At 45.8% G+C, this 18,982-nt stretch overlaps 1 protein-coding gene across 1 annotated transcript in view; it reads left to right on the top strand.

Moving 5' to 3' along the window:
• The window catches only part of nbas (NBAS subunit of NRZ tethering complex), a 381,349-nt gene that overhangs the window by 304,448 nt on the left and 57,919 nt on the right, over positions 1-18,982 (top strand). Inside the window, exons 47-48 of the mRNA XM_072498805.1 lie at positions 6,415-6,504; positions 6,605-6,800. Of these exons, the coding sequence (XP_072354906.1) occupies positions 6,415-6,504; positions 6,605-6,800 (286 nt within the window). The remainder of the gene's footprint in view (positions 1-6,414; positions 6,505-6,604; positions 6,801-18,982) is intronic.

Raw genomic sequence — 18,982 nt, 5'->3', positions numbered from 1 at the left:
CCTTCAAACTAGCGAACCACCCCTTCAGAAACAGGTCCTTCATCTATTTCGCCCCTTTCTCCTCCCATCCCTGGAACCTCACATCCATTCTCCCTGGCTCAAACCCATGATTCTTTCTAATCAGCATCACCCTCGAAACTGCCCTCAACTTGAAGTGCTGTGGGAATCGTCCCCAATCTTCAGCGTGGCTGCCACCACAGGACTAACCGAGTACTTCCCCGGGGCGAACGGTAGTTGCGCCGTTACCAGTGCTCGCAACCCGACCCTTCATAAGAACTCCGCTCCACTGAACCCACAAAGCCTCCGTCTCTCTCTACTCCAGCCCCACGCTTTCTCCACATTCGCTGTCCAGTAACAATGTAACAAGTTTGGAAATGCCAAACCCTTCGACTGCTGCCCCCTTTGGAGCACCACCTTCCTTATCTTGTCTACCATCCCTGCCCACACAAACGACGAGTACAGCCTGTCCATCCCTTGAAAGAATAATTTTGGCAAAAAGACCGACAGACACTGGAACAGAAACATGAACCTTGGCAGAATGTTTATTTTTATTGCCTGCACCTGACCTGCCAACAGCAAGGGGAGACTAATGTTCTATCCCATCGCACCAAGTCCTCCTTCACCCTCCCCACCAGGCTTGTGAAATTAAGCTGATGGAATCACGCTCAGTAGAATGGTCATTTTTATCTTTTTTCATGAGTGCACTGTATTTCTATTTTATCGATGGCTGCGTTACTTTTTTTTCTACTGCCATTATGTTAACTCTGGTAAGTAAAGCTCCTCCACCTCCCCGTTTCCTCTCTCTTAGCTTTTTCACACATCTTTAATCCTTCAATGTTTAATTCCCAGACCTAGGGCAGGATTCTCCCATCGAGCGGCTAAGTGTCGACGCCAGCGCAAAAACGGGAGTGTTTTACTCCGGCGTTGGCACCCATTCCGGGACCCCATTCTCCGGCCCACAGGGGGCTAGCATGTGGGCCGCTCCAGTTGCCGATCCCGGCGTGAGCCCGTTGCTGCGGAGTCCACGCATGCGCAGTTGGGCCGGCGCCACCTAGCGCATGCACAGTGGCCTTCTTCCCCGCGCCGGCCCCGACGCCAAATGGCGTAGGGCTACAGGAGCCGGCGCGGAGGAAAGGAGGCCCCCAGCCAGAGAGGCCGGCCCGCCGATCGGTGGGCCCCGATCACGGGCCAGGCCACTACAGAGGCCCCTCCCCCGAGATCAGACCCCCACCCTCCTCCCTCCTCCTCCTCCCCCACCCCACCCCACAGGCCACCCCCGGATCCTTCAACGCTGAGGTCCCGCCAGCACATGGGATGTTAGAACAGCGCCGGTGGGAGTCAGATTTTTTGTGAAGGCCGCTCGGCCCAACCGGGCCGGAGAATCAGCACATACTCCGGCCCGGCGGGGGTCGGAGAATTCCGCCCCTAATTTCTCTATAGCCATGTCTCGGTAATCTTTACCCTGTCTGTTTCCTTGCAAAGTATTATCATCTCCAGTTTCTTTGTGGGATCTTCCAAATCAGTGAGTTCAAATCCCACCTAAGCAGCTGGAGAATTTAAATTTGATCGTTTAATTAAATTTGGAATAAAAAGTTAGTATTAGTAATGATAACTATAAATCTACCAGATTGTCATAAAATCAAAAAGGCATGCATGAACGCATGACATATGGAACCTTATGCTTTTTAAAACTTGTAAAATTATTTTGAATAAACTTAAGCTCAAATCTGTCTTGAGTTTTTGCTCACATGCAGTTGAATGTGCGGCGATGGCTTATGTACACACCATGTTCAAAATGTAGCACTGGTGGAACAGCAAAAGTTAGATTTCGGTAGCTGCTTCAGTGTGATTCCTTTTTGATAGAAGCCCAACCTCCACAAAACATTCTTCAAACCCACTCTTTCTGATATGGCGTGACTTCAAATTACATGATTGTTTTATTATTCGCTGCTTTAGTAATGTACTATTAATGCTTGCTGTCTTTATACTTCACAGCTTCAGTCATTATTGCTTTGCAGTCTTAAATACGAGAGTCTCAGTTGTCAGCTGTATGCCTATGGTGTGTCATATTAAAAACACAAATAGCCACTATTTTCTGTCTTCAGATCAGTCTGGAAGCCAATGCAGAGCTACTGGACCTCAGGGCTGCACACTATTATTTGGATTCAATGCAACTGCTACCAGTAGTTGGGGAGGCGGTGGTATTGTCACTGGACCAATAAACCAGAAACCCAGGGTAATGCTCTGGGGACCAGGGTTCAAATCCCGCCACAGCAGATGGTGAAATTTGAATTCAATAAAAATCTAGATTAAAAGTCTAAAGATTATCATGAAATCATTGCCGATGTTCGTAAAAACCCATCTGATCCATTAATGTTCTTTAGGGAAGAAAATCTGCCATCCTTACCTGGTCCAGACCCACAGCAATGTGGTTGACTCTTAACTGCCCTCTCAAGGGCAATTAGGAATGGGCAATAAATGCTGGTCCAGCCAGTGACGGCCACGTCCCATGAACAAATTTTTTAAAAGTTGGTCGCGTGGTTTTCTGAATTTGACTGGTTTTGGATCAGAGCTCGGGGTGTACTAAGTTGCTGTCTCTTTGTGTTCAATGAAGCTGTGTAGGGATGCTTTTTATTGACATTATGCCGTAGCCTATCAAAAAGACACCGAATAGTCTATCTCTATGGGGGATAAAGATTTGGCAGTGTAGTTCCATCTGCAAAATTACCTACCTACAATACAGTAGCAATCCAAATATAAAATCAATGTATCTAACTTTGAGGATTTATTTCTTCCGTAACTACACGTTAAGACACTGAATGCAACCTAATGAAGATTTCACCTGTGCATTTGCTAATTGCAGTAGTGGATTATATACAGTAGTACCCCTTTGCTTTTATGTTGTGAAACCATACATCCATTCGGTTTTTGATTTATTTTTATACTTGCACTAGCATTCAACATCTTAGGTACCTAAGTCTGAAATTCCTTTATTCATCTATCAGTTTTTTCCCAGATTAAACTCCCACTCAATCGTTTGCCCAAGGCGTGCTACCTCATACTTTGTTACTTTTACCATTTTGGAAATTTTCTAACCCTGTTGTTTTAGATTAGTTGGAATTTTATATCCTAAATTTCTCTCCTGAGTTAGTTCAACTTCACATATTTAAAGTTGGACCATGTATAGCCACTGACACTAGCTCTCGAAGGACTATGATCAATTTAGATATGATGTTTCTCATAATTTGAAGAAAACCTCCCTCCTTTCATGAAGTCACAATGGTTCCACATTGACACCCTTTATTATCTCACCCAAGCATCCATGATTTTTTTAAATTTATGGGATGTGGGCGTTGCTGGTTAGGCCAACATTTACTTTCCAGCCCTAGTTGCCCTTCAGAAGGTGGTGGTAAGGTGTCTTCTTGAGCCGCTGCAGACCCCGAGATGTATGTACACCTACAGTGCTGTTAGGGAGGGAGTTCCAGGATTTTGACCCTATAACAGTGAAGGAGAGGCGATATATTTCCAAGTCAGGATGGTGATTGACGTGGAGGGGAACCTCCAGGTGGTGGGGTTCCCAGGTATCTGCTGCTATTGACCTAGATGGTATCAGTCGTGTGTTTGGAAGGTGCTGCCTCAGGAACATTGGCAAGTTCCTGCAGTGCATCTGGTAGATGGTTGTCACTGTTCTTCAGTGGTGGAGGGATTGAATGTTTGTGGAAGGGGTAGCAATCAAGCGGGCTGCTTTGTCCTGGATGGTGTTGAGCTTCTTGAGTGTTGTTGGAGCTGCACTCATCCAGGCAAGTGGAGAGTATTCCACTACACTCCTGACTTGTGCTTTGTAGCTATTGATGGTGGACAGGCTTGGCTGGAGGAGGGGTCAGGAGGTGAGTTACTCGCCATAGGATTCCGAGCCTTTTCCCTGCTCTGTTAGCCGCAGTAGTCATATGGGTAGTCCAGTTAAGCTTCTGATCAACGGTAACCCCTAGGATGTTGATAGTGGGGGATTCAGCGATGGTATTTTGCCATTGAATGTCATGGGGTGATGGTTTGATTCTCTCTTGTTGGAGATGGTCATTGCCTGACACTTGTGTGGTATGAATGTTACTTGCCACTTGTTGCCCAGTCCTGGACATTGTCCAGGGTCTTGCTGCATTTGGACAAGGACTGCTTCATTATCTGAGGAGTCACGAATGGTGCTGAACATTGTGTAGTCATCTGCGAACATCCTCACTTCTGACCTTATGATGGAAGGGAAATCATTGATGAAGCAGCTAAAGATGGTTGGGCCTAGGGCACTATCCTGAGGAACTCCTGCAATGATTTCCTGGAGCTGAGACGAAACATTGTTGAAAGTAACAACAGGTATTGGACAGCATATTTGCCCGAAGAGGCTGCTTGATGGCAATGATGGGTATGCCTGCTATATAGAATCATAAAATTTACAAGGGCAGAAGGAGGCCATTTGGCCCATCGAGTCTACACTAGCCCTTAGAAAGAGCACCCTACCCAAGCCCACACCTCCACTCTATCCCCGTAACCCCACGCAACCCTTTTGGACACACTAAGGGCAATTTAGCATGGCCAATTCACCTAGCCTGCACATCTTTGGACTGTGGGAGGAAACCGGAGCACCCGGAGGAAACCCTCGCAGACACGAGGAGAACATGCAGAATCCGCACATACAGTGACCCAAGCCGGGACTCGAACCTGGGACCCGGGAGCTGTGAAGCAACTGTGATAACCACTGTGCTATTGTGCTGCCCAATATGGGCTGCTCTGTAAGGAAGGAAAGCATTGTTGAGTGTGTGTGATGGATTCCACAGTTAATACTACCTTCACAGCACTTTATCATGATAGAAAAATGAGTACAGTATCAAGTCCTTTCTACCAATTTTGTTGTGCAGTAAAGATATATTTATTTTTAGTATTTGCCTTTTGTCAATATTCCTTATCACTGTAGCTTCCCAGGTAAGCACCTATCTCTCTTTTAAATATCTTAATTGACGTCTCATCTGTGACCCTCTGAGGCATTGTATTCTGCATTTTACACTTTTTTTGTGTGAAATAAGTTTTTCCCAGATTTGGTTTTGATTGACTTTGACTCAGAATTTAGAATTATATTCCCTTGCTCTGTCTTCCTTTAACACAGAGAAAGTCATTCCTAATCTACACAATTCCCTTCACTCTTATTTAATATTTATACGAGCGGAAAATGGCCAACCTGGTCTGAAGAGACAAAGCTAAATAGTTCAAATATCTGTCTTTGGATATCTAACCATGTACTGTATTAGAGATTGATCTCCTAACTATGACCTTGGCCACCTTACAAAGTAATGATGTTCAACCCCAGTCAGTAAACTTGAAGTACTCTAACTGTGGTAAGATTGACCCATTCACAGAAAAATAGCCTTGTTTAGTGAAATAAGGAAAAATTGTGGTATTTTACATCTGGTATTTCAGTTAAATTTTAAAAACCTGTACAAATTTAAAATTAAAATTTTGATTTCATTTCATGCATTTGCTGTTAAGCAAAGGTTTCTGCCTATCAGAATAAAGTAAGTGAAGTTTGCAACTCAGGCAGTGGCATAGTGGTATTGACACTGGACTAATATTCCAGGGTGAGGCTCTGGGGATCCAGTTTCGAATCCCTCGCCACAGATGGTGAAATTTGAATTGAATAAAAATCTGGAATTTAGAATCTAATGATGACGACGAACCCTTCTGGTTCACTGTCCTTAAGGGAAGGAAATCTGCTATCTTTATCTGGTCTGGCTTGCATGTGCCTCCAGATCCACAGCAATGTGCTTCACTGTTAAATGCCCCCTCAAGGACAATTGGGGATGGGTAATAAATGCTAGCCCAGCCGCAACGCTCACATCGCATGAAAGAATTAAAACTGACTGCGTTTTGCTTCCATTAAAGGCAGAAAGCAACATCACGAAAAATTATGTTATAATTTCTGCTCTCCTGATCCTTTTTTAATAATCTTTATTGTCACAAGTAGGCTTGCATTAACACTGCAATGAAGTTACTGTAAAAGAACCCTAGTCGCCACATTCCAGCGCCTGTTCGGCTCACACAGGAAGAATTCAGAATGTCCAATTCATCTAACAGCACGTCTTCTGGGAGGGAACTGGAGCACCCGGAGAAAACCCACCCAGACATGGGGAGAACTAGCAGACTCCGCACAGACAGTGACCCAAGCTGGGAATCAAACCTGGAGCTATGAAGCAACAGTGCTACCATGCCCTTTATCAGTGGGAATTTAGATTGATCCGGTGTCATCGTGCAGCAATTATGCTATTGTAGTTATAATCCAGAGGCCTGAACTAGCAAACCAGGAAGATTATTATTATTGTTACAAATGGAATATATTGTTCACTTAGTCCCGGTTTGTTGTTTTTATGGCAGTGGTACCAGTAAAGATGTCCTATTGGAGAAGGATCCACTTAAGGTCCTTGAAGATATTGTCAAATCAGTGCATTCCAATGTTGTGGATGGGTAAGTGCATGTTTTACCTTAAAAATGCTAAAGCATCCATAAAATACTTTATTTTAATCTTCTATTTGAGAAAAAAAATAAACTTTCCTTTATAACTTAGGGGCACCCTCGTATCTACAGATGATCTCTTGACTTGGCTGAGACCTTTTTGCAGTGATACAGATTTGCCTGTAAAGCCTCGTATTTATGTTCTGCAAGTTCTTGAGCAAGCATTTGACCTTAGTGATGAAGACAGCAGATTACTTGTGCTCTTCAGAACTCAAGCTGTTCTGAAAATGTGCTGGCCAGAGAAACAGGTAACTTTTATTTCTATGTTCTGTTTTTTGTTTTTAAATCTGTAATTGCGTTTGTAAAATTATTTTAATAATGTACTAGATTGTAACTGTTTGGAGTTGGAACCGATCATCCTTGTATATTGTCCTGTTACATAAACAAAGTGAATCAGCATATCTGTTAAAATGAATTTTTTTAACTTCATACTTTCATAGAACCATTTTGTGCCTCTTATAAATCTTACTGTGTGAAAGTTATTGGCTGTATGGAAAAAAATGTTAGGATATTGTAGCTAGGATTTTTTGTAACACAAAATTAAAAGCAAGCTCCACCCTGCTTGAAACCAGAAAATTTAAGTTGTTCACTTCCAAATACAAATCTCTATCAACTGTTTTAAACCAAATGTTGCTCTGTTGCAGAAAAATCTATTGCGTAATTATTTGCCTGAGAAACCCGAGATTGCATTTCCCAGCATCACATTCAACAGATTTCATGAGTTGTATCATACAACTTTTAATCAGAATTGAGCTGTATTGAAGCACTTCTTAAAAATCAAAATAAGAATTAACTTTTAAACTTTTACAAATGTGCGCTGGACTCGGAATCACCCTCCCTTCCAGAATCACTGACATAATGTCTGCAAATGCCTGCCAGAATCCCCTCAACTTCGGAAACGCCCAGAACATATGTACATGATTCGCCAGGCTTCCCCCACAGCGTCCGCACCTGTACTCCACTTCCTCAAAAAACCTACTCATCCGGGCTACCGTCATGTGGGCCCTTTGAACCACCTTGAACTGGGTCAGGCTAAGTCTGGCACAACACGAGGATGAATTAACATTCTTCAAAGCCTTTTGCCATAATTCGATTTCCAACTCTCCTCCCAGCTCCTCTTCCCACTTCCTCTTCACTTGGTTTTCACTTACCACTAAACTTGGTTTGTTCTCACTGGAACGAAGGAGGTTGAGGGGCGACCTGTTAGAGGTCTACAAAATTATGAGGGGCATAGATAGAGTGGATAGTCAGAGACTTTTTCCCAGGGTAGAGGGGTCAATTACTAGGGGGCATAGGTTTAAGATGCGAGGGGCAAGTTTCAGAGAAGATGTACGAGGTAAGTTTTTTACACAGAGGGTAGTGGGTGCCTGGAACTCGATGCCGGAGGAGGTAGTGGAAGCAGGGACGATAGTGACGTTTAAGGGGCATCTTGGCAAATACATGAATAGGATGGGAATAGACGGATACGGACCCCGGAAGTGTGGAAGATTTTAGTTTAGACGGGCATCATGGTCAGCGCAGGCTTGGAGGACCGTAGGGCTTGTTCCTGTGCTGTACTTTTCTTTGTTCTTGTCCTTTGTTCACCTCCCCGATAGGGACTCCTTCCCATTCCATCAACTTGTATATATCTCCGAGACCCTCCCCTCCCCAACCCCTGTTTTTAACATCACCTTATCCTGTAGTCCCCTCAGGGGGAGGTGAGGAAAGCTTGGAATCTGACTCCGGACAAAGTCCCGCACCTGTAGGCACCGAAACCCATTCCCACCCGGCAACTCAAACTCCTCCTCTAATGCCTCCAGGCTCGGGAAACCCACCTCAATGAAGAGATCCCCAAATCTCTCAATCCCTGCCCGCTACCACCTCCTAAAGCCCCCATCCAGCCCCCCCCCCCCCCCCCCGGAACAAAACGGTGATTGTCACAGATCAGTGACCACACTGACTTCACCTCCAATCTCATGTGCTGTCTCCATTGTTCCACACCCTCAGGGCTGCTGCTATCACTGGGCTTGTGGAGTACCGAGCCGGCAGGGGCGCCGTCAATAAAGCCTCCAAACTCGTACTCTTACAGGATGCCGCCTCTAATCGCCCCCAAATCGACCCCTCCCCCACTACCCACATCCTGACCATCGATATGTTGGCCGCCCAGTAATAATTAATAAAACTCGGGAGGGTCAAACCCCCTTTGCCGCGACCCCGTTCCAAGAGTGCCTTCTTCACCCTCGGGGGTTTCCCAGCCCACACAAAACCAGAGCTCGCCGCATTCATTTTCCTAAAAAAAGGCCTTTGGGATAATAATCGGGAGACATTGAAAAAAAAACAGCAGTCTCGGGAGGACTGTCATCTTCACCATCTGCATCCTCCCCACCAGTGTCAGCGGGACCATGTCTCACCTGCGGAAATCCCTTTTCATTTGATCGACCGCTTTACCCAGATTTAACTAATGGAGCTGTCCCCAACCTTAGCCACCTGGATCCCAAGATACCGAAAGCTCCTCCCCACCACCTTAAAAGGTAACTCCCTCAGTCTCCTTTCCTGCCCCCGTGCCTGAATCACAATCACCTCGCTCTTTCCCATGTTTAATTTGTAGCCTGAAAATCGCCCAAATTCTTCCAGTGTCTCCATAATTCCAGCCACCCCGCCCAAAACGGGTCTGTGATATATAGCAGTACATTGTCCGCATAGAGCAAGACCCTGTGCTCCACCCCCTCTCACCCCTCTCACTATCCCCACCAAACATTTGATGACCTAAGGGCCATTACCAGGGGCTCTATGGCCAGGGCAAACAGTAGTGGGGAGAGTAGGCACCCCTGTCTTGTCCCGCATACAGAGACTAAAATATTCTGACCGGACCCGGTTGGTTCTTGCATTTGCCACCGGAGCCTGGTATAGCAACCGGACCCAATCCACAAATCCCTGACCAAACCCGAACCTGCCTAAAATATCCCATAGGTACTTCCACTCCACCCAGTCAAAGGCCATTTCTGCATCCATAGCTACTACCACCTCAACCTCGCGCCCCTCCGCTGGCATCATTATAACATTCAGGAACCATCTAATGTTGGACGTCAGGTTCTGCCCTTCACAAATCCCGTCTGGTGCTCCCCGATTACCTCCGGGACACAATCCTTTATATGTGTGGCCAAGATCTTTGCCAGCAATTTAATGTTCAAAAGAGAAATCGGCCTGTACGATCCACAGCTCTCCGGGTCTTTGTTCCGCTTCAAGGTGAAAGAGATCGATGCCTGTGATAGCGTTGGGGGGAGCACTCCCAGCTCCTTAGACTCGTTAAAGGCCTTAACCAGGAGCGGCCCCAATAACCGAGAAAACTTTTTTAAAATTCCACTGGGTATCCATCAGGTCCCGGGGCCTTATCCGATTGCATCGCCGACAACCCATCTATCACCTCCCCGAATCCAATTGGACCCCCCAGGCATTCCACAAGCTCCTCATCTACCTTCGGGAACTCTAGCCTCTCCAAAAAGTGCTTCATACTCTCCTCCCCGTCTGGGGGTTCCGATTCATAGAGTCGACTATAGAATTCGCGAAACACATCATTTATCACCCCTGGGTCCACACTATCTTGCCCCTCATATCCTTTATTTTCCCAATTTCTCTCGCCGCCTCCTGCTTCCTCAGCCATCCTGGCTTTCTCCCCATATTCGTATATTGCCCCTTTCATCCTCCTCAACTGCCCTTCTGCCGTACCTGTGGACAGGAGTCCAAATTCCATTTGGAGTCTCTGACGCTCCTTCAGGAGCTCCTCATCTGGAGACTCCGCATATCTCCTGTCCATCTGTAAGGTTTCACCTACCAGCCTGTCGAACTCCGCCCATTCAGTCTTCTCCCTGTGGGCCCGAAACAAAATAAATTCCCCTCTGATAACCACCTTCAATGTTTCCCCTCCTCCAACCTCCTAAAAGTCCCCTCCTCGTCAGCAGCCTCCCCTCCCCTTCCTGCCCCTCCCCCATTCCCCCCCACTACGTTAATCTTCAGCTCACCCCCCACTTTGCTTCCGTGAACTAGACCTCCCAGCTAGCCTGGCAGCTCCGACCCCCGGCGCCTAGCATCCTACTACCTGCTGGTCCCCCTCCCCGCCCCCCACTCTTAATATAAGTTCCCAAAACAATGGCACAAAGCACAAACAAACAAACAATCCCTCCCAAGGTCCAAGCACAGAGGCCCACCCCTCCACCCTTAACAAAATCTTATCTATTCTAACACCTTCAAGCAGAACCAAATAGAAAAGCCCGGACAAAGAAAAAGGAATTATACATGTAAAAACTCAAACAACTTTTCAAACATCGCAACTTAAATTACAGAGTTAAAAGACTAAGGTTTTTAAAAGGGCCACGCATAGCTTCTAACTCAGTTCTCCACAGTCAAAGTTTAAGATCCTTGTTTGTCTCCCAGGTTATTGTCCTTCATGAAGCCATCATGTCCTCCGGCGAACCAAAGTACGGCTCCCGACCCTCATAGGTCACCCAAAGCGGGCCGGGTAAAGCAGACCAAACTTTATTTGCTTCTCATACAGGGTCGCCTTGACTTTATTAAAACTCGCCCTCCTCTTTGCAAGGTCTGCTCCCAAGTCCTGGTACACCCGGATCTCAGAATCTTCCCACATGCACCGTTTCGCCTGCCTGGCCCACCTCATGATGTGTTCCTTATCTAGGAGTCGATGCAGCCGTACCACCATTGCCCTCGAGGGCTCACTCCCCAGGGGCTTACGCATAAGCGCCCTATGGGCCCGGTCCACCTCCAAAGGCTTGAGGAACGAACCTTTCCCTATCAGCTTCTCTAGCATATTTCCCACATATGCACTGTCATCCGATCCTTTCTTCCCCTCTGGCAGACCGACGATCCGGATATTCTGCCTCCGAGAACAGTTCTCCAGGTCCTCCACCTTCTCCAGCAACCGTTTCTGTTGGTCCTGTAGCATCCCGATCTCCATTGCCATCGCAGTGGACTGCCCCTCTCGTTCCACCGCCAGCACCTCCAACTTCTGGATCGCCTGTCCTCGGGTTGTCAATCTCTCCTCGACACAGTCAACCACCGCCCTGATCGAGTCCACCGTCCGGGCCAGGTCCTCCGCACATTCCTTGCGATGTTGAGTGAACTTAGCCAAGAAGTCCACCAACTGGTCCATCGACCATTGAGCTGGCGAGGTCAAACCCTGCTTCCCCGCCATTGCTTCATTCAAACTCTGGTCCTTGCTTCCAGCTCAGCCAACTTTGATTTCTCCTTTTTCGATTTTTCCTCGGACGCAGCTCCATAAACTAGGGATCACCTCCTTCTCCTCTCACTTTTACACCCTTATTCTGGAAAATTAAGATGGAAATCCAGCTTAAAAAGCCCCAAAAAGACCACCAGAGCGGGAGTTGCCAAATGTGCGACCTTTCACTCCATAGCCGCCACCAGAAGTGCTGGATTCATTTCTTATCACATCTCTCTCATCTACTTTTGCTCACTCACTTGCACACGCTCTTGAGCTCATTCTCTCTCTCTCCGGCTCTTTTTTTCTTTCTCTTTCTCTCGCACTCTCCCTTTCTCTCGCACTCTCCCTCTCTCTCTCTCTCCTTCCCCCCCCCCCCCCCCCCCCCCCCCCCCCCCTCCCCCCGAGAAGACTCATGTCCCTACTCTCACCCACCTATTCATTGACTCTAAGATGTCACATAACCCTTTTATTTTTCACTCGATATTTCATATGAGATGCCTTGCCTACTGTTTTCCATGGCAGGCACTTGTGAAGGAATACAAATCTCAGTGAACCTTCCAAAGATTTGTGTGGAGGTACGTAATCCTCTTAGTCAGGCTATGTGGACATTAAAGAGTTTAATTATCAACCCCCACTGTCCAAATATTTAATGAATTTCTCTGCACTACAAATATAGGTTTTTATGGATCGGTGCATGTACCAATGTATCATTAGTAAAACTCAAATTATGGACAGAAATTTCTCAGACCAACAGGCCATTGCATTCAGTATGGTGATGGTTGATGGTCCTTAGAATGCAATTGAAAATCCGCATTCTACTTGGAAGCTGGAAATGTAATTTCAAAACCCAATCTTCATGGTGCTAGGAGATAAGCTCTTGCAAAATTTAAACTACTTCATTGAGGCAAACAGCTTTTGAACCATAAGGCATCACAGATGCTGAGGCAGTAATGAATAGTTAACAGAATTAATAATTTAAAGGTATTCAATTTGCAGGAGACTTTCAATCTTTACTTGTCAGTTGATCTTGGAGACCTTCCTCAACCACTAGAGGGAGAAAATGTGCTGTTGGAATTCCCTTATCTATGTTCCTTTGGTTCTGTAATTTTCTAGTTACATGGTGCATGCATAATTAGAATCCAGAAAATGGGTTGTTTGTTTAAAGCATCTGAGAACTGACTTCTTCTGCAGCCTTTATGCTAAGTACAGAAGCTTCAGTTGTACAGTAGAAGGTTTACTCAGACTGCTACATAAATTAATGAGCATATTTTGTTGGCTATAGATAATAGAGCACTCCAGGTACTGCAATAATTTTTACCTTAAGACTATGTTAATTGAAATTAGGTTTCTGTGCATGTACCAATGTATCATTAGTAAAACTCAAATTATGGACAGAAATTTCTCAGACCAACAGGCCATTGCATTCAGTAAGGTGATGGTTTATGGTCCTTAGAATGCAATTGAAAATCCACATTCTATTTGGAAGCTGGAACTGTAATTTCAAAACCCAATCTTCAACCATTCTTTCACAAAAGCAAAATATTGCAGATGCTGAAAATCAGAAGTAAGAACATAAAATGTTGGAATGGTCAACACCTGTGCAGAGAGAAATGTTTCAGGTTGATGACCTTTCATCAGACCTGGAAAAAGGTGAAGATGAACATTCTTTAAGAGGACACGACAGAAGTGAAGGCCTGTGACAGTGTGAAAAGCGGGAGAGATTAAATGGCAAAAGGGATGATGGTGCAACGCAAAAGGGAATGGTAATAGGACAAAGTTTAAAAAAAAAATGATAGGTCTGGAGGAAGTAGAAATGGGAACAGAAAAATCATTATCAACCCCCACTGTCCAAATAAATGGGAGCAATAGTTAGGATTGGAAACTGTTCACCTCAGTGTTGAGTTTGGAAGGCTGTGTAGTACCTAATCAAAAGATGAGCTACTGTTCACCGAGTTTATGTTGAGCTTCATTAGACCAGTAAGGAAGGCTGACCTAGGAGGGGCAACTGGAGCAGGGGCAGCGGAGTCCAAAAACGTGTTTTACGCTGGCGAAATTTCCTGTTGCAATTGTCCATTCCAATGATGTAATGGTAATTTAAATATAATTATCAGACCTTTCCCCATTAGAGTTTTCCCCTCCCACCCATTAAATTGTCATGCCGCTGTAAATCATAGTTTTCTGCCGCCCGCCCCCTCCCTCCCCACCCCCATGTCATGCGCCCGGTTACAGCCCCCAGGGGGGAAAAGGTCATGTCCAGGCAGTACCCTGGCACTGTCCCTTAGCAATCCCTGGACAGTGCCGAGGTTAGGGAAGGGGGGGTGGTGGTTCCGTGGTGAGGGGGAGAACGTTCCATGGTGGGAGGTTCTATTTTTAATTCTTTGCATTGGGGCACCCTTTAAAAAGGTACCCCTGGCCAGCATGACATTGTGGGACCCGCTCCTTCACTCTTTTTTCCACTAGGAACCTAAATATCCAGAGGAAGAAGCCGGCCTTGGGGTTGGCGGTTTCCGTCCGCTGCACCACTTATTATAAAATAATAGAACTATAAAATTCTGCCCAGGATTTCTGTCGGCTCCCTCATTTTCAAATAAGGGACGGGGGTCCGGTGGTAATTGAGATTGAATTTTATTGCAAAAACATGGTTAGTACACTTTCAAATACAAAGAAAAAAAAGCCCAGCAGGGCATAAGGAAGAAAACAATGGAAAGAACAAGGGAGAAGAGAGAGGGAAACACGTGCATCAGTAACTTTATACCTGCACAGTTTGATCCCCCCCACCGCTCCCTATTAGCTTATAAGTTTTGAATTGTGACTTCTGAATGTTGGGCCTTACCATCACTCACATTAGTATCTAACTTACTGGCTGTACTTACTTTTTACATTGTCAGATTTGTACTTTTTACATTGTCACATTTGTAGTCTGGATTCTGAAAAGCTGATGTGTTCCACAGTATACTTTCCCACAGCTACAATATTTTCAAAACTTGGTTTTAAGATTTCCCGATAATCCCCCCTTTGATTCTTCTAAATATTCTCAGAGAATGAATCACTAAAAGCAAGCAAGCAGGACATATGCAGAGGAACGCATTCACAGATGCTTTTGATAGTCCCTTTGTTTCGGAACAGCCTTCAACACTGGAATGGGCAAGCCGATAAACTGTTACAATCCTTTAAATATAGGAAGCACTCTTATTAGGCAAAAGGGGATGACGGATAGTCTTGAGAGGCATAATTTTAGCAGGGGCTTTGGTTAATTGTTTACAGCAACACTTTATAAGCATAAAAACACAATGATAATGAAGAATAAGATAAAGCCCTGAACTAAAGAGGTTCCAATAGAGCCCAGCTATCCAGATGCCCAACTCCACAAAGTGTTTGGTGGCAGTTGTTTGAGTTTTTTTATCTCCTTTTGGATGTGCTCTGCCAAATTAGTAATTTCCTGGAAGCTGTCCGGGATATAGGAGCAGCACTCTGCCCCTATCAGGGTACAAGTTCTATCCTTTTCAGCAAGAACATAGTCCAGAGCCATTCGGTTCTGCAGGGCCACGGTATGAATGTCTATCAATTCTGCATTGATTTTAACTATGGCTTCAGAGGTATCATTGCCCACCCTTTCCAGGACAGATGCCATGTTAACGGACTCCCTTGCCAGCTTAACGGTCTGGTAAAAAGGGATCAGGATGGAAAAGAATCTTTCCATCTCCATGATAGTGCACCTCATCTGAGATTCTTTGAGAGAGGTAGAATGGCGAATAAAGCGGACAACATGCCTCAAATAACAAGATCCTGTCTAAGTGTATGGTAGCCAGGAATAGGCCCTGTGGCCAGAAATGAAGTAAGTATCATTATAAGAGGCCCAACGAGACACTGCCTCGGGACACCAGCGCTCTGAGAAGTTGCTTCTGCTGGTGAGATTGCAAAGACCTGTCAATAGGGAGGCACCTTTCAACCATCCCTTAGTCGTAGTTTGCCCATGTAACGCAATACATTGCACTACCTTGCTCACATCAAAATAATGAATGCAATGTGTCCTACCTCTTGGCCCCCTAACCATTTGCTAGATAGGCATATGGATCCTCGCTGACTCGAGGCTGTGGGAAGTTCTATATATGGGGGACCGTGGCTCCGATTGTAAGTGGGCTAGTACCACCCTGAGAAAGCAGTCAAATGATAACCCGCAGAGTGCCATTTGTCAATGTTATTTTCTCTGTCAATCAGGTAGCTATTCCCTACACAAGGCCGCCCCCTCATGGGAGAATAGTGAGCAGGAGATGTTCAGGAAGATATACTATTCAGCTATTTTGGACACGTTAAAGGGGATAGGTCTCAAATGAATGCCTCCCTTAGAGTAAATGGGAATGCAAGTACATACCCAACAACTGGAGAGGTTGGCATCTTTGGCATACGTATAGGAAATGGAAAGGAAGGTGTTAACATTTAGCTCCTTGGGAACCCGTCTGGGCTTGGCCTAGCTGGTCAAGGGAAAACAATGAATGAAAACAGACACAACAATATGGTTAAACATGTTGGTAAATAAGAATTGTCCTTTTAAAAGATAAGAGTTTTAATCACGATGTACTCGTTTAATGTGAGATGTGTGGATCCAAGCTTTCTTTCCCTGGACTTTAACAGCTGCTTGGGTGGTCAGTAGCACTTGATAGGGTCCTTCCCACTTAGCATCCAGGGCTTCTTTTTGTACTTGCTTCACATAAATCCAAACTCCAGGCTCGATGTTGTGTCCTCCTTCTGGCGGGTCTCCCAGGCCGCCGATACCTGTTGAGAAGCAGAACCAATAGCATTTGTTAGATTCTGACAATATTCTAATAAGGCATCATTCATCAAGTGACAATCAGCTTTTCGCAAAATAATGGTTCCTGGCAGGGACATGGGTCTCTTGTTATAATTTCGAACGGACTCAGACCCGTAGTTCTATTAGGAGTTGCCCTAGCACTGCACAGGAATATTGGTTGTGCCTGGGGCCACGGCATTCCTTCCTGATGATGTTTGGCAAGTCGTTGTTTGAGTTCTGTTCATTCGTTCCATTGTCCTGATGATTGTGGGTGATGAGGACAATGTAACTCCCACGTAATGTAAGTCCCATGTAATGTTTAGTAATCTACAGTCTTCTTGGCACCTGTAAAGTGGGTTCCTTAGTCAGAGTCAATGCTGGTTGGGACTCCCCATCGGGGAATGTAGTCCTTACAGAGGACCTTGGCCGTGTGATTGGCTGTGACCCTTCTAATTGAAACAACTTCCACCTATCTTGGGAACCTGTCGACCACCATAAAACGTCTGTATATCTGTGAGATGGAGGAAGGGAGATGTAGTCGACCTGCAAATGCTGGAATAGTCCCACTGGAGCAGGGACCTCAGTTGAGGCATAACCGTGATAGGTCCAGGATTATTCTTCTGGCAGATCACACAGCGTCTGCTACCAACTGGGCGTGTTTCTTGAATCCCCAACCCCACCAGCTTTTCTAGAACCATGCTATCATCTGTCGCAGGGCCAAGTGCCCCCATGAATGGATCTATTGGGCTAAATAGGGCATCAGTGCTTGTGGTGCGACTGGCTTGTCGGTACTTCCAGCTGCCTTCATCACAAAGCTTTATCCCTGCCTCAATCCATGTCCACTTTTCCTTTAATTGTCTGCACGTCTCGAGTTAGACTGATTGCTCCCAGTCTGCATGTTTCTGTTGGTTCCTCTGGAGAAGCGCATTGTGAGGCGGCTTCTTTGGCAGCCTTGTCGGCTAGGGTGTTTGCTTGTTCTTCTGTAGTATTTTCCTTCGTATGGACCTTACACTTCAAAATGGAGACTACGTGTGGTAGTTGTAGAGTAAGTCTCATACCTCTTTCCTATTACGGATAGGCAGCAGTAAGAAATCCTCTGCTCCGCCATAACAGACCAAAGTCATGAGAAACTCCAAAGCTGTACCTTGAATCTGTATAGATATTAGCGGTCTGTCCTCCTGCTATCCGGCATGCATATGCCGGGGCCCGTAACTCAGCCTGTTGGGCTGACTTTCCTGTGGGCAGACAACCTTTTGACACAATCTCGTGTAGGCATGTGACTGCCTGTCCTGCTTTTCGGATGCCATTGTCAACAAAGGAGGAGCCATCTGTAAATAGGATCAGGTCTGGGTGGTGCAATGCCGTCCGAAATACCTTTGCAGGCTGAATGGAGTTGCTCTGAAAAATGATCATTTAATCCATTTATTTTCAAAGTCAGGGTCGTGACCCAGAGGTGGGTGTTGGGAGGGTCGCGGGGCCATCCATCGCGGTGTGCCCAGTCACGGGAATTAATGCACAATGGCCCCAGCAGCCAGCTTTTAAAAATGCCGCTGTGACCGGCTTTAAAAATGATGGCTGCGACCAGCTTTCAGAATGCGGGGGCGAACTGCGCATGCCTTCCCGCTCATCAGTGCGCATGCCCGGAGTCCAGCAAGAAATACCGCCTCCGCCTGACATCAGCGCGCTGACTCAGGAGAAGATGTTTTTAAATTCAATGCAGTCTTCCTGCCTGAAGCAATGGCAGAGAGCAGGTCACGCGCCCCGAACACTAACGTCACATGCTCTGGGTACGATTGAGATTCCTCAATTTTTTCAGCAGCAAACAAGCAACGAGACTAAAATTTAATAGATAGTTTTGCAATAGGAAGAGAGGGCCAGAGACACAAACAGGCCAGGATCTCAACTAAACCTGCTGGAGAGAGTGGCTCAGGAGAATCCACAGCAGGACAAAGCAGTGCTGGTGTGAGCTCCAGGACCTCTGATGAACAACCCATACAGAAATGCAATATTGAATAACAAAGCAAGTGAGATCGTGAGGATCAAGCAGACTCACTTGTCCTATTAAAAGTAAGTGAAAATGGTGGGTCACGAAGGTCGGCCAGAGTATGTCGCGACAGTTGGCCGGCGTGGGTCCCAAAGATTAGCTGGTTGGTAAAAATGGATCCCCAGAAAAAAAGTTTTAAAAACAGTGATTTCATTTATGTTTGAACTCCCCAGTGTCAGAGACTGTTGTGAGCAGTACACACAGTATAATAAATTGGAAGTACAACACATATTTCTGTTTCACCTGGGAGGAGTGTTTGGGGTTCTGTGTAATCTAAAGATAAACGGGCACTTTGTCACAGCACCCTCGGTTAGTGCACGGTCAATTCCAGCCCCGCTTTGACCCGGAGTCACAACACAGGTGAAATAAGATTTTATTTAAAATG

Source organism: Scyliorhinus torazame, chromosome 4, assembly GCF_047496885.1.
Source record: "Scyliorhinus torazame isolate Kashiwa2021f chromosome 4, sScyTor2.1, whole genome shotgun sequence".
Classification (NCBI taxonomy): Eukaryota; Metazoa; Chordata; class Chondrichthyes; order Carcharhiniformes; family Scyliorhinidae; genus Scyliorhinus; species Scyliorhinus torazame.
Note: the sequence above shows the minus strand (reverse complement) of the source record. Positions and strands in the feature narration are given on the sequence as shown.